General features: G+C 44.6%; 1 protein-coding gene across 1 annotated transcript; it reads right to left on the bottom strand.

The window, feature by feature from the left end:
- Positions 1-289: 289 nt before the first annotated feature.
- LOC118829515 (prosaposin-like) lies at positions 290-10,893 on the bottom strand. Its single transcript, XM_036736507.1, has 7 exons — positions 10,774-10,893; positions 4,345-4,440; positions 3,712-3,895; positions 3,445-3,602; positions 2,945-3,025; positions 2,495-2,605; positions 290-340 (listed from the first exon to the last, which is right to left on the bottom strand). Exons 1-7 carry the CDS (start codon positions 10,891-10,893, stop codon positions 305-307), a joined length of 786 nt encoding a protein of 261 aa, XP_036592402.1. The 3' UTR covers positions 290-304.
- Positions 10,894-14,218: the final 3,325 nt, after the last annotated feature.

A 14,218-nucleotide genomic window follows, 5' to 3' on the forward strand; every position in this document is an offset into this window, starting at 1 on the left:
ACAGGCTCCCACCTTCCACCCAATCACATCTCCACCATCCTACCCAGACTCTAGTCCGTGCTGTATTCGTGGTACATCATTTATCTAGCACAGGGGGGAAAGCATAGCGACATGGCCAAGTATGGTGTCTCTCAGATCCATGGCAATGATGGACAAATGGAACAAAAGATAGATGGGATGGAGGAAGAAGAGGACATGGGCTCATTTAAAAACAGGAAAAAAAAGTCAGATCTGTCTATTTCCTTCCCCCAGATACACAAATAGGAAAGAAGCTGCAATTTCTCCAAGACAGAAGGGCGCTCTTCTAATTCCATTCATGGTTCTTGCAGTGCTCAACAGCCTAGCAGAGAGAAAGAGAAAAAAAATTAGGCCCTTCTAAAGCCAATCACCCCAAACTACTTCCCTTTCCAAAACTGAGACCTAAGACAACACCAGAAGCTGCCCCCAGCCCAGACACTCATCTTTAGGGTGTGGTGGGGGTAATAATACCAGCAGTAAGTGCTTAATACATGCATGCTAACTGATTGGCTGATAATGCAGAAGATTTCAGAGTGAACCCTAAGAGTGGTGCCCCCAGGGTTTGATGTTGATGAGGTAAAAAGAGGTCTAAGAAGTTTGTGCCGGGAGCGGGGCAAGATGCCTGGCATATAGCTTTAACAAAGGCTTGCTGACCTCACTGCCAGTGGAAGCAAGCTCCCAGCCTCTGTTTCCTCTTTGCAAGAGGCAGGCAGAGCCCACAAGTGCCCTGCGTGGTCTCCCTGGCATGGGGACATGAACCCCAGGGAAAGCATAGCCACACCACTCAGAGACAGAAACCAAGTTTCACCTACTTAAAGTGGGAGTTTCAAGAAGTCAAATGGTTGGCTAAGCAATGAAAACAGCTGACATTTGTCTAATTCGGGGGTCAAGCACACCTTTGACCATCTGCTGAAGCCTTCTATGAATTCCTTCTCAGAATAACGTTCTTAATGTATAAAATATGAAGCATTACAAAGGAAACCAATTATATTGAAACATAAACATCAAAATATACTTTTTCAGAAAGTTAATAGACCAGGTTAAGAAGCCTTGCTCTAATGCTTTCTCATTTACAAAAAGCTTTATGCACTCACGTTCCACATGATGCTTATGACACCCCTGGGGGGCACTCAGTAAAGTGTGGACATTATCCCCATCTGCCAGGCTGTGAACCCGAGTCATCTGACTCGAAATCCCAAGCTATTTCTACTACGCCACTGTAAAGTGATTGTCACTAAACTCTAAAGAAAGCACAAGACTGAGCAAAAAGAAGAATCCATCCATTTTTCTGACAGGTTCCGGGCCAAAGACCCAAGGCTGATGACCAAGAAGCCTTCCCTCTCCCTAGCCTGCAGTGGCCAAACCCTGGAAGAGAACTGAGGAGGAAACCAAATGGATCATGAGGGAACACTAGGCAAGAGAAGGGGTTCTAATGTCCTTGTCAGCCAGACCTAGTCCTGGAGAAGGGAAGGGGGGGTCTTGTCTCTACTGACCTTACAAGCAAAGCCAGTAAACAGGCAGCAGCCTGGTACTAGGGATTTCTTGGGTTTGTCCATGTTTCCTAAAGACCTTGCCAGATCTCCCTTGGGCCAGGGTTTTAACCAATGGAAGCATCTACCTCTACATCTATGGATGCAGGTATGAATTGAGAGTCAGCATTTCCATTGGTCCAATCTCAGACTCTCAGGGTCATTTCCCCAGAGCCAATGAGAATGCTCACATTCCCCTTCTGCCCTGACTTGTCAAACAAAAGATAAATCTTCCCCTCCAAACCCTGCAGATAACCATAGCCAGGTCTCTGCTTAGCCTCATTAAGCCCCACTGGTTTGGAAGGAAGCAAGACCTAAGTCTAGATAGGCCCTACTAAGGGATAAGATTTGGACAGCCTTGGACCAATGCTTCCTCGGCAAAGATACCAACTTCAGAAAATAGGACTCACTTGTTAAAGTCTTCAGGGCCACCAGCCCCACCCCAACTATATGAGATTTGATAATCAAGGCTGGGTCTGGCCATGATGGAAGTTAAAATACAACCAAAACAGAGCCCACACTGAAGGAAAAATACTTCTACAGGCTTCTAAGACAGAAGAAGCCTGTGCCACACCGAACATCTGCTGCCTGTTTGACCACTCTGATCCCAAAGTAAGAAACATGTTACAGATGAAGAGCACTTGCCTTAGAGTCAAGAGACTTGGTTTTGATTCCCTCTCTATATGAAATTAAGTCCCATGAGGGTAGACTAGATATCACTCAACCCATATCCCTAACAGGTTCATGACCTGCTTTCCTTACAATACCCGAGTGAGGAGAGCAGAGCAAAGACAATAAGGTCTCTTCCAGCTAGAGTATAAACGAACAGCACCTTCAACCCCCCCAAAAAAAATCTAATAACAAATGAAAAGACCCATTATCCATAGCTGCCCTGGAGTTCCTAGAGATATCCTGGCATAAAGCTGAGGACGGTGGGAGGTACTTACGTTGCACTGAGTGGCTGTCTCCATGTTCTTACACCAGTAGCTTGGGCCCCAGACACACTGCTCTGTTCCCAACAGAGGCTTAGGAGGAGCTTTGGGGCAAGCTCCAATTTTCTATATGGGGAGAAAAGGATGTGAAAAAGCAGAATGAGATGGGCCCAGGAGATCCTCTCCCTCTGAACCTTCCTACCACTTGTGAGGAAGTAAGTGACTGCGTTCTAGGGAAAGTGAGGTGAGACCAAAGTCGCCAGGTTCTCTTGGGTTCCATGGGGTGGGAAGGGATGCTGGCCAGACCCCAGAGATGTCCATCTGGGCTGGGAGGAGGAAAGGGCCTTCTCCCACAGACCACGGATGATTCCACCCTCCTAGAAAGGTCTCAGAGCCCAGAACTTGTCAGCTCTCAGGAGGTGCCTATGGGCCCCAAGAACAGCCTACACACACTGCCATACTCACCAGACACAGAGAATCAGGATTCATCTCATCATGCAGGGCTGCTATCAAGATGGGCTCATACTTTCCCACAAACTCATCACACTGTCCAGCAGAACAAAGAACAACACTCAGACAGCCCAGGGGGCTGGGGCCACACAGGGACTCTCAAGGAGCCATTGTGCTCTCTCACCACAGAGCAGCCCACCTTCCCAGCATTACTCCCTGGCCACCTCTGTGCTCAAGAGCCATCCCATCCACCTCAGATCTCCCCAAGCCCATCAGCTCCTTCCCAGGAGAGTCCCAGGATCTCCCTGCTCGATTCAGAGGCCTGGCTACCTCCTCCTTGGGCCTATCAGCTACCCCACCTCTGGGGATGACAGCTCAAAGACCACTGACTTCAGAGTGAAAGTAAAACCCTCCATCTAATGAGGACAGGAGGCAGATAGTCAGTGCCAGCCCTCTGGGGCCCCACAGCTAGTCCAGACCTTTCTGACTCCAGCAGTCTTAACACCCAGCATTACCTCATCCTTGTAAATTCCTGGCAACATGCTACAAGCCTTCTCAAAGGCAGAGAGAATCATGGCCTTTGTGCTGTTCTTATCCAGGTTCCGGTCCAAATACCCATCCACCTTTTTGCATACCTCACAGAAGATGCCACTCTTAAGCCTGGCCACGTTAACTGCAGAGCAGAGGGGACATGAAAGGCAAGGTGACGTGTGCAATCGCCAGCCACGTACGAGGTCATAAGCCCTGGGCAAAGGGTCCACCCCGGCTTTTTCCTCCCTTACCTGCAGGCATTGATCTTTTGCTTTGGCAAATGTTAAGAGCACTACACATGGAGTCAGGGTCAATTTCCTCCAGGAGGAGATGCATAGTACTCTGGCCAAAGGTGTCGACCAAGTCTCGGCAGCTCCCAGCTACGTAGCTGGGGATCACTGAGCACACCTCCTCTGCTGCCTTAATCACATCCTTCTACAATGCAGGAGACAGTGTGTAAGACTGACTCGAGTTCTGATGCTGTGGTTTGTAAGGGGTTGGATTTTTTTGGAGAGATGGGAGGGGGAGAAGGATAGGGAGAAGGGGAAGGAGGGCCCCAGTCCCATCTCTGTGGAGCCCTAAAGTTAAGGCAGCTGATTGAGTTTTAAACATTTGCTGAAGTCCCAGCCAAATTTCTTTTCCTCCACTGTGGCTGTGATTTTATGGCCTAAGAGGACCTGTCCTAGGTGCCGGCAGCACAGGACTATCTTCAAGGAGCTAGAAATTGACTTATTCATGAGGACAAACCCAGCACACCCATCTCACTGAAGCAACCTGGCTTCAAGAAACAAAGAAGAGGCCCAGTCCTACAGTGCCTGGCCCCTTGGAGGGACTCAAGAAATGTTGGTAGATCCTGGAAGGGGATGACCACTGAGCATACATACCTTAGTCTTGTTGCCCTCCAGCAATTTAATGATCTCTTTGATAACATATTGGCACAGCTCACAAGTGGGACCAGCCTTCATCTGAACCACGTTCTTCTGTTAAGAGAGCACATGGGGACCTCAAGGTCAGTGGGACGGTGTGAACCTTTCCCCAGACAGCCCCAGTTCTCTAGCACCTAGCACACACTGCTCCAGAGCCAGGGCTATGCCTAGAGTACCTGTCTTAGGCATGGGGAAACAGGCACAGGGAGCTGGGGACTCAGGATCCCACCATAGGTGAATGCTGAGCTCAGACTCTAGATTGGGGTCTCCTGATTCTGAATCTAGAGGGAAGCTGTGGGGTTCAGAGGGAAGAAAACCCTAGCGCGAGGTCAAAAGGTTTGGGTGCTGGTGCCAATCCACAGCTTACTAACCCATGTGACCCAAGCTTCATGGACCTCAGGGTTCTCATCTGTAGAATGGGGACAAACACTCTACTCACTGCTTCTCTCCAACAAGCAACATGGAGCCCATAATGGTGGCTTAAATTTAAACAACACCTTTTGTTTTTCTTTTGAGGGCAGGTGGTTGAGCAGTATGCCTGGGGCTGGGGAGATATGGAGCAAGAAGAAAGGGGGTGTTTTAGAGATACACCAACCTTGATAAATTGCCTAATTTTAGGAAAAGTCAGCAGACTTAATGAACCAATCAGAACTTGATAGTGCTTCTGTATGGAGACAGTGGAAAGACCACAGACTCATAGAGTCAGAGGGCCTGGGTTCAAATCCCACCTCTGATGCTAACTGTATGACCTTAGGCAAGTCACTTAACCTTACTGGGCCTCAGTTCTTTGTAAGGACTAGATGGTCTCTGAGGTCCCTTCCCAGCTCTACATCTAAGATCCTATGACTTCCTGGAGTTGTAATTCAGGGAATTTTCACCACCTCATTCAGCTCCAGAGTGAGCAGGCCCACACTTGGATGCTAAGGCCTTAAGAAAAATAACCCAAAAGCTACAAAAAGTTACAAAAGATGCACTGAGACCAGTGAATGAGTAGATGCCATGCTAATAAGTGTGCAAAGCAGGGCTGGGTATGTTGTATGTGTGTTTGGGGGTAAAGCTCCCAAAAGTTTAATACAAAGGTAAAAATGCCAGTGTTAAACTTTATTCAAAGGAAACATCATCTTCTAGTCCCCCAGGTCCACAACCTCAGTTGTTGCTCAATTGTTTCAGTTGTGTCTGACTCTTTGTGACCCCATTTGGGGTTTTCTTGGCAGAGATAATGGAGTAGTTTGCCATTTCCTTCTCCAGCTCATTTCACAGATGAGGAAACTGAGGCAAACAGGGTTAAGTGACTTGCCCAAGGTTACCCAGCTAGTAAAGGTCTGAGTCTAGATTTGAACTCAGGAATCTGAATTTTCCTGACTTCAGGCCCAGCACTCTGTCTATCCACTTCACCACCTCACTGCCTGTGAATGCATGACATACTATTTCTTAAAAGTTTGCCTTTTTTTAAAAGTTTACTTTGTCTTAATAAGCCAGTAAATAATCAAAACCTTTCAATGAACAAATATTGTTTCAATGCAATATTAAGTGAGGAGATAAGAAACAGCTAGGTTAGAGAGAGATTTTAAAATGCTATATTTGCCAGAGTGAGATTCCTGGCTGGGGGCTCAAAGTTAAAAAGAGTTCTTTATTTATTTCTACAACATCCTAGAGTAGAGAGATTACATTTGCCAGGGTCTCTCTGGATAAATGAATCAGAGGGCTGGGCTGGCCCTGCCCTGAAGCATGCATCTATCATTGCCGAGACCTGATTTGAAAGGAAATTCTTCCTTTGAGTCTTCAGAAAGTAAAAGCCAAAGGAGTGATTAGAAAGTCGTGCTCTTAGTGGAAGAGCAAGACAAGCTCATTAAAAACAGGGAAGGGGAGTGGAATAAGTGCAGCTGACAGACTGACAGCTGACCTTTGCTGTCCACCTGATTTCATCCAGTTCTCACCTGTGGCTCCAAGAAGCTATAGCATGTGCATCAGCCACACCCCAATGAAACTGTCTTGGCAGACAGGTTAAACCAGGTTGAGGGTAACCAACAGGCCTCAAATCAATCAGTGAGTTAGCGGGAGGTCTGCCCCAAGCATGAGAAGAATTTCCCTGGTGGAATGGGCAGATGAGAACCATTTGTTCCAATGACCATGAAGGTGGCTGAAGCAGGCTTAGTCAGGCATCAAAGATGCCAAGCTCATCCACTGCATCCCGAGCCATGGCCAGTCATCTTGACTTTTGTTCTTCTACTGGGTTTCAATGACTCAGGAAGAGAGAGTGAGGCTGATGACTTTGGGCAACTATGCCTCACTTAAATTTAATTAATGAACAAGTCATCACCCATGATGTCATTGGTCCTCTTCAAAAAAGAAGGGTGAACAACAACTTGTTTTATGTGGGTCTTCTCATCTACATTTGATCATAAATGCTTCATCTCCCTTGAGGCTGCAGTTTGTTCATCAGTAAAATAAGGCTTAGCCTAGACGATGTCAAAGGTCCTTTGTAACTCTAAATTCCATGATTCAATAGCAAAGACCGGCCTTTTATTTTTTTCAGAGCCAAATAATAGAATTCATTACTCTCACTCTGAAGGCTGGTTTCCAGGAATCAGGGACAGTCAGTCAATAAGCATTTATTAACCATATACAATGCACCAGGCAGTGGGCCAAGCATTGGAGAGACAACGGGCAAATGATAATAGTCCCTGCCCTCAAGGAGTTCATAGCCTGATGGAGGAGAGAACATGCAAACAACTGTGTACAAACAAGCTTTGTTGTTATTTAGTCATTTCATTCATGTCCTACTCACCATGACCCCATTTGGAGTTTTCTTGGCAGAGATAATGAAGTGGTTTGCATTTCCTTCTTAAGCACATTTTATAGATGAGGAAACTGAGGCAAACAGAGTTAAGTGATTTCCCCAGGGTCATACAGCTAGTAAGTGTCTGAGGCCACATTTGAACTCACGTCTTTCTAACTCCAGGCCCAGCATTCTATCTGCTGCACCACCTAACTGCCCTCACAAACAAGCTATAGACAGAATAAATAGGGAATGATCAATGGAGGGAAGGTCTGGCTATCATTCTCGCTGTGGCTGTGGGGCTGCTGTGAAGTGAGAGAAGAAGAGAAGTAGTTCTTAAGAAGAGTCCCCAGTTCTCAGCACCCCCAATTCTCAGTTTTAGGGTCTAAGTGGCCTTCAAATATGGACAAGTTTCCATGGGGCTGTGCTGAACAAGAGAGATGTTTTCCCTGTGAACACTGCTAGATTTACAGATGACCTAACAACAGACCTTCAATTTCATTCTCACATTAGAAATTTGAGTCATGTAGGAGGAGTGGGAGACAGATCTATCCCCCCAGAGCACTTATGTTCACCACATCTGAAGACCTGAATGACAAATCCCTCACTTTGCTGGTAGGGTTTCACCAACTTCTCCATTTGGAAGTGTCCTGCAGTTAAGAGTTTCCCAGTCAGCTTTGAGGCCAGCAGAGCCTGGGATCCCATATACCCAGCAATACAGGCTGGCTGGTGAGAATTAAAGGATATGCCAGCATCTAGGGAGCTGGGTTCTTCTCTGTATAGGTTGAGTATACAATGATACTCATTCCTCTCCAGTCCACTGGATTTTTATCTGGGAATCATAGTTTACTTGGCATATTTGACAGGATTGGAGGTTTCCACACTCCTGCCAGAAAGTCACTTAGGGCCCTCTGGAGGTAGATAATGTAATAAAAACAATTGATAACAATAACAGCTAACATTTATATGGTGCTTGCTATAGGACAGCTAGGTGGGATACTGGATAGAGCACTGAGCCTAGAGTCAGGAAGACTCATCTTCCTGAGTTCAAATCTGGCCTCAGACATATACTAGCTGTGTGACTCTGGGCAAGTCACTTAACCCTGTTTGCCTCAGTCTTCTCATCTGTAAAATGAGCTTAAGAAGGAAATGGCAAACCACTCCAATACCTTTGCCAAGAAAATCCCAAATGGGGTCACAAAGAGTCAGACACGGCTCAACAACTAGAAGGATAGAGAGACAGACACAGAAAGACAGATAGACAGATATCTTGTACATACACAGGTTTTACATATTGTCTCCCCAACTAGAAGAGCAAAAAAAAACCCAACCAATTTCTGCTCTTGAAGAGTTTGCCATCAAATGGATCCATTCCAACAATCCCCACAGACATCAATTTCCAATATAATGGAATCTAATTCTATTAGAATTTCATGAAATTCTATTTATCCATTCGATGAAAATATATTTCACATGGATCACTCAGAGTTTCATTGTATTAATCCACCATGACAATAACCTACCCATCACTGTATGAAACTGACCCAAACATGCCGTCTTCAACCACGATACCGTAAATCAGTGTTCTTTAGTAAACTGATCCCTAGCAAGAGACAGCGGAGTAAATAGCAAATTAGCAGCTAAGACAGTAAGAGGATTATATTTGCAGGAAATGCCATAACAGTGATACGCTTAACACCATTAAATAATAGTCTTTCACATGTAAATCTAGCTGAGCAAGGGACAAGGGAAACCAGTAGACCCAGGGAGGTTTATTGCCAATTGTAACCAAATTTAAAAATAATCAAGAGAAAGCCAAAAACAGGAATAGGATTCAAAACAAAAACCAAATGGGAAAAGTCTGTGAGAGACACAGAAGCAAATATCGTAAGAAACAAAAGCATCCCTCAAAAGGAACAAATCTTTACACCAAAGTCAATCTGTCAATGAGCTTTCCCAATAATGGCAAAACCAGTGAGCTAAAGTCAGCCCTGAACTTGAACTGCCAAGCAAAAAATGCAAGAAAAAGTGTAAAGATGATTTTTTAAATCAAAATTAAAATTTTCCTAGTATGGTTATCACCGGTGCTTGTAGCAGCACTGTTGGAAAATTCAGCTTAAAAGTAGCAGGAAGAAAGTAATATTTAAACTCCCAAACAGAGAAAAAAATTATTAAGTCTGAAAAAAAACCCTGGGAGTTTGGAGTTGTTTGGTTTAGAAGGATTCCCCACCACTACCCTCTTTCCCAGATCTACACTTTAGTTATCACCTGGGCATGATTCTCCCTTAGTCAATGCCTTCACCATGACACTCAAGAAGCTAATGGGAACCTCTGGAGTGAACAATAGAAAGGATATTTGCCTAAGGCCAGTCTGAGGAAAGTGATTCCAGCTTTCTACTTTCCCCAATACCACTGCTTGACTTATTCTGATAGTCCAAATCCACAAAGCTTACTCTCTTCCCTGCTTTGGGAGAATTAGTACTATTTATCTGTAAAAGTCTCTTTGATTTGTTTCAAGCCCCAAGCTGGAAAACACCCCAGTGATGTAGAAAAAGAACTTCCCTGTGTGTGTGTGTGTGTGTGTGTGTGTGTGTGTGTCTGTATGTGTGTGTCTGTCTGCCTGTCTCTGTCTCTCTGTTTCTTTGTCTCTCTGTGTCTCTGTCTCTGTCTCTCCGTTGAGAAAACAAAATACCTATAAAACAAAACTGCCTCAGGTTAACTATAGTTTTATACCAATGTGTGGACTCTAGTGAACAGAAATGTAAATGATACACTTTAAAAAAATAGAGATGAGCTTTGGAACAAATACTTTTCCTGGCAGAGGAGAAACAGCACCATCATCCTTCCAGGAAAATACAGACAGCTACAATTGCTCGTGATGGCTTCCACATAGTTCGGTCCCCTAATAGTTACAGTAACAACAGCAATGGTGATGTTGATCCCTTAGAGGAAGGTGTTCTTCCTACTTTTTAATCAGCTGTGTGGCAGAGAAACTCTAGACTACTCAAACTCCAGCGTCTGTTTGTTGGAGCCACTTGGGTAGAGAGGCAGGTGAAGACTGGTGTATTCAGTAGCCAGATGACCTGGCCTCCTTACTGCTGTCTCCTACCTATGCAATGGGCAGCTAGGTGGCACAAATGATAGAGTGCTGGGTCTCAAGTTGGAAGACTTCTTCCTGAGTTCAAATCTGGCTGTAGACACTTACTAGCTGTGCGACCCTGGGCAAGTCACTCAATTCTTTTTATCTTGGTTTCCTCCTCTGTAAAATGAGCTGGAGAAAGAAATGGCAAACCACTCTAGTACCTTTGCCAAGAAAACCCCAAATGGGGTCACAGAGAGTCAGACACAACTGAACAACATTTATGCAATAGGGCTGTGTGTTCTGCCCCATCTCCTTCACAATCAACTCACCTCAGGCCTTATAAGGATCAAAGGGGAAAAAAATCTATGGGAATTTCTGTCCTAACCGACAGGCAATCATTCCAGCCTATACATCTGCTTGCCACCTGAAAAGGTATTACTACATTTAAGTGAATAACGTAAGTGATTAGATTACTCCAGAAAGATTTAAGAACGTTCGGAAATGATGATTGAGTAAACACGCTCACCACTGTTGCCTTGCTCCAGAGAGTTTGTTGGCAGTGTTCAATGGCTCCACACTCAGATGCAGTCTTGAAATTCTGACACTGGACCTCAGAACCCTTCGCACAGTCTTCCTTCGTGAGCATAGGGCTAGCAGCTGAAAATTAATATAAACTCATCAAAAAAACTACACCCCATCCAGCACATAAGACTCTGTTCTATCATAAACATTAAAAACTATTCACAGCATTTCTTTGATATAAGAAACTCAGATCAATACCTACTTGCCTAATATATTATCGAAGTACATAATAAGCTTCGTGTATAAAGTAAGGAGTTGTGTTTTCTTATAGTTACAGACTAAGAGAGACCTACACTTGCTCTAATGTACCTGCTCTCCAAACACTATAGCATCCAGACCATCCACAGGCACACTGTGCTAACCCTTGGTTCTTAAAGTCTTTTATCATTATGAGGAATTCCATGAAAAGCTGGCTTTATGAATTAGTCTCCTAATATCTTGGAAGAGTGGGAGTAATCTCTTAGGGAGTGGGTAACAAGGAGAAGAAATACAATACAAATAATAAGACCTATTTCAGTGAAAAACAAGTCCATGAGCTCTCTCTCTGGATATGGATGGCATTTTTCATCACGAGTCAGTTAGCACTATCGTGAATCACCGTACTGATCAGAGTAGCTAAGTCTTTCACAGTCGATCATTGTACGATAGTGCTGTTATTGTATGCAATGGTTTCCTGGTTCTGCTCACTTGACTTTGCATCAGTTCATGTAAGTTTTATATGGGGGGATTCTTACCAAAAAGTGTTTAGAAATATAAAATTTCCCCTAAGGGCTGCTTTGGTTGAATGTCTGTAAGAATACTCTGATTATAAGAATGCCTTTGTGTATTAACTCAAAGATTTGAGGGAGCCACCTCTAAGATTGCTACTTAGTGAATGAATCAATGAATCAATGAATGAATGAAATAGCATTAATTTAGCACTTACTATGTACAGAATGGTATGCTGAGGTCTGGGATACAAATAGAAAATTGAGAGAGTCTTTATTTTCAAGTTCACATTCTAATAGGGGGAGACAACCCATATAGGAGGGTTTAGCTGTAGGGGACATGAAAAGATCCAGTGGTCCAGAGAACACATAATCCAGTTTGGCTAGAGTATATATGGAGAGGCAACACTGGCACACAAATACATCTTTGGTGTCATTCAACTGATAAAACCTTACCTATTTTTAACGTGCTAAGGACTTTGGTGCCCAGAAGATTCCATTCTGGGTTCTTTGGTAGCTGTGACTTCTAAGAAGTTGAGGGGCTGTAGTTCCTCCCCAATGGGTTGCCCACCTGGGGGATATCAGACAGAGTGGGACATCGAGGCAGTGCCAGTAACCCCTGTGAGGCATGGCAACTCATGGGGCTCTTGGACAGCTGTGCCCACTGGAGTGTGGATGGAGGTCATCATGGCAGTGGTCTCACCCATGTCACTCAGGCTGCCTCCAGTGTCTCATTCCAGGGATAGCTCACTACCGCACCTTGGCAGGGATTTTCCTTTGTCCCCTTTTTTTAGATAATGAAATGTGGTCCCAAAGACCAAAAGTGGTTTCCCAAGTCACAGAAAGACATGGGGCTAGGGCAGGAGAACAAAGTTTATAGGACCTGTGCCCTGAGTCCTGCTTCTGCTTGGTGAGGAGAAGAATTCACACAGAGCTTAGACCTAAATAGTCATAGAACAGAAAGAGTCAGAAGGGGCCTCAGAGATGACCTCATCTACCCATCCTCATGTTACATGAGGCCCAGGCAGATTAAGTCATTTAGGGAGTGACAAAGAGCAAGTGAATAGCAGAACTTGGACACTAGAACCCAGATCTCTTCATCTCCAGCCCAGTTCTTTTCTCACTGTGTCAAGCTGCCTGCCTTGGCATTGAAGCAGATGAATAGGGCTTGGGTGTCAGGGAACTAGGGCTGCTTCAGAGCCAAGATAAGGATGACTCAGGCCAGGTGGCTGAGGACTTATCAGTTCTTTCCATGGCACCCAGATATCCCCCTAAATCCAGGTTTGCATTATGCCACGGGACAAGTAGGTATACTTGTCTGATGGCCTGTTGGGCAGTGCTGGGAGGGACTTGCCTTGTTCATAGTTTTACAAGGTTCAACAGCCTACATCCCTGGACGTCTTGTCTAGTAAGATAGGTATTTTGCTCAACTTTGCATGAGGCAACCTAGAGTCAAAATTTGGAAAGCAACCAATCAATCAAGTGCCTCCTCAGTGCCAGGCACTGTGCAAAGTACTGGGTATACAAAGTCAAAAGTCAAACAGTTTCTGCCCTCAAGAAACTTATGTCACCCTTGTGTTGGTGGGTGTTGAATGAAGGTCAGCTGGTTGGCTAATATTTATCTTCAGAGACACACCCTGCAGTAACACACCCCACTTAGAACAATCAGCTCCTTTTTTTAGCCTAGAGGCAATATAATGCCCCCCTTGGGTCCATGTGGTCCCCTTCCCAGCTGCTTTAAGAAGTTTACATTAAATATAAAATCTAAAGAACTCAGAGCCCCGTCAAGAAGGGTCCTAACTTTGAGGCAAACTCTCGGTCCTAATTTAAACTGATATTCATCTCTAGCTGGAAATATTTGGATAAAGAAGACAGCAGAATATTTTACAATGTGTGTTAATGGACAGGCCCTGGGAGAGAAAGTAGAGAAATGAGCAGACCTTTCTCAGAACTCCCCTAAGTCTTTAAAGAGGTAGATTCATTTAGACGGAGTCTTATGCTCTAAAGCTGCCTGTCCTGGTTTATGGTCCTCCTTGATCTCTCCCTCTGCCACAGACTCCTCAGTCCTTTCTTGCTCAACTTGTTAAGTCATGGATTACTGCCACTGCTCAGCTTTTGAGGATTCCTGCCTTCTTCTCAATCTGTCTCTCAAAGATTGTGTGTATCTTTTTAAGAACTCCAGGGAGTAACTCAAGCATGCTTCCTGCTTCCAAGATTATTCAGGCAGAGAGTATTGCCGATCCCCCTGAACTACAAATACCAAGGTGCCAATCAGTTCGCAAACCCCTATTACATTTACATTCTAATGGTATCTAGTCAGAAAGAGCCTAGGAAATACTGTGGAAGCACCAAACCCTCAGAGGTTCCCTAAAAACTAGGAGTTACATGAACAGTGCCCTGGTCTGAAGTCCTTCATCTCACTTGAATCAAAGGCCTCATCACTTTCAGAGAGGATCTCACTTCTCTCCCATTCTAAAATCATTAGAGTCTGTCTTGATTATGGTGACCAAACTAAGAGTTGGAATATCTTTGTTTAATACAATAAAAAGAAGTATGCCTTCGTTTACTTCTATCTAGATGGAAAGGGACATCTTTAGAGGGCATTTCAAGAAGCTCTTTTTCCCCCAAGATGGGCCACCATTAACAGGAATATTGCTCTGCTTGGTAAATCAAAACCCCCTA

Source organism: Trichosurus vulpecula, chromosome 8 (genome assembly GCF_011100635.1).
Source record: "Trichosurus vulpecula isolate mTriVul1 chromosome 8, mTriVul1.pri, whole genome shotgun sequence".
NCBI lineage: Eukaryota > Metazoa > Chordata > Mammalia > Diprotodontia > Phalangeridae > Trichosurus > Trichosurus vulpecula.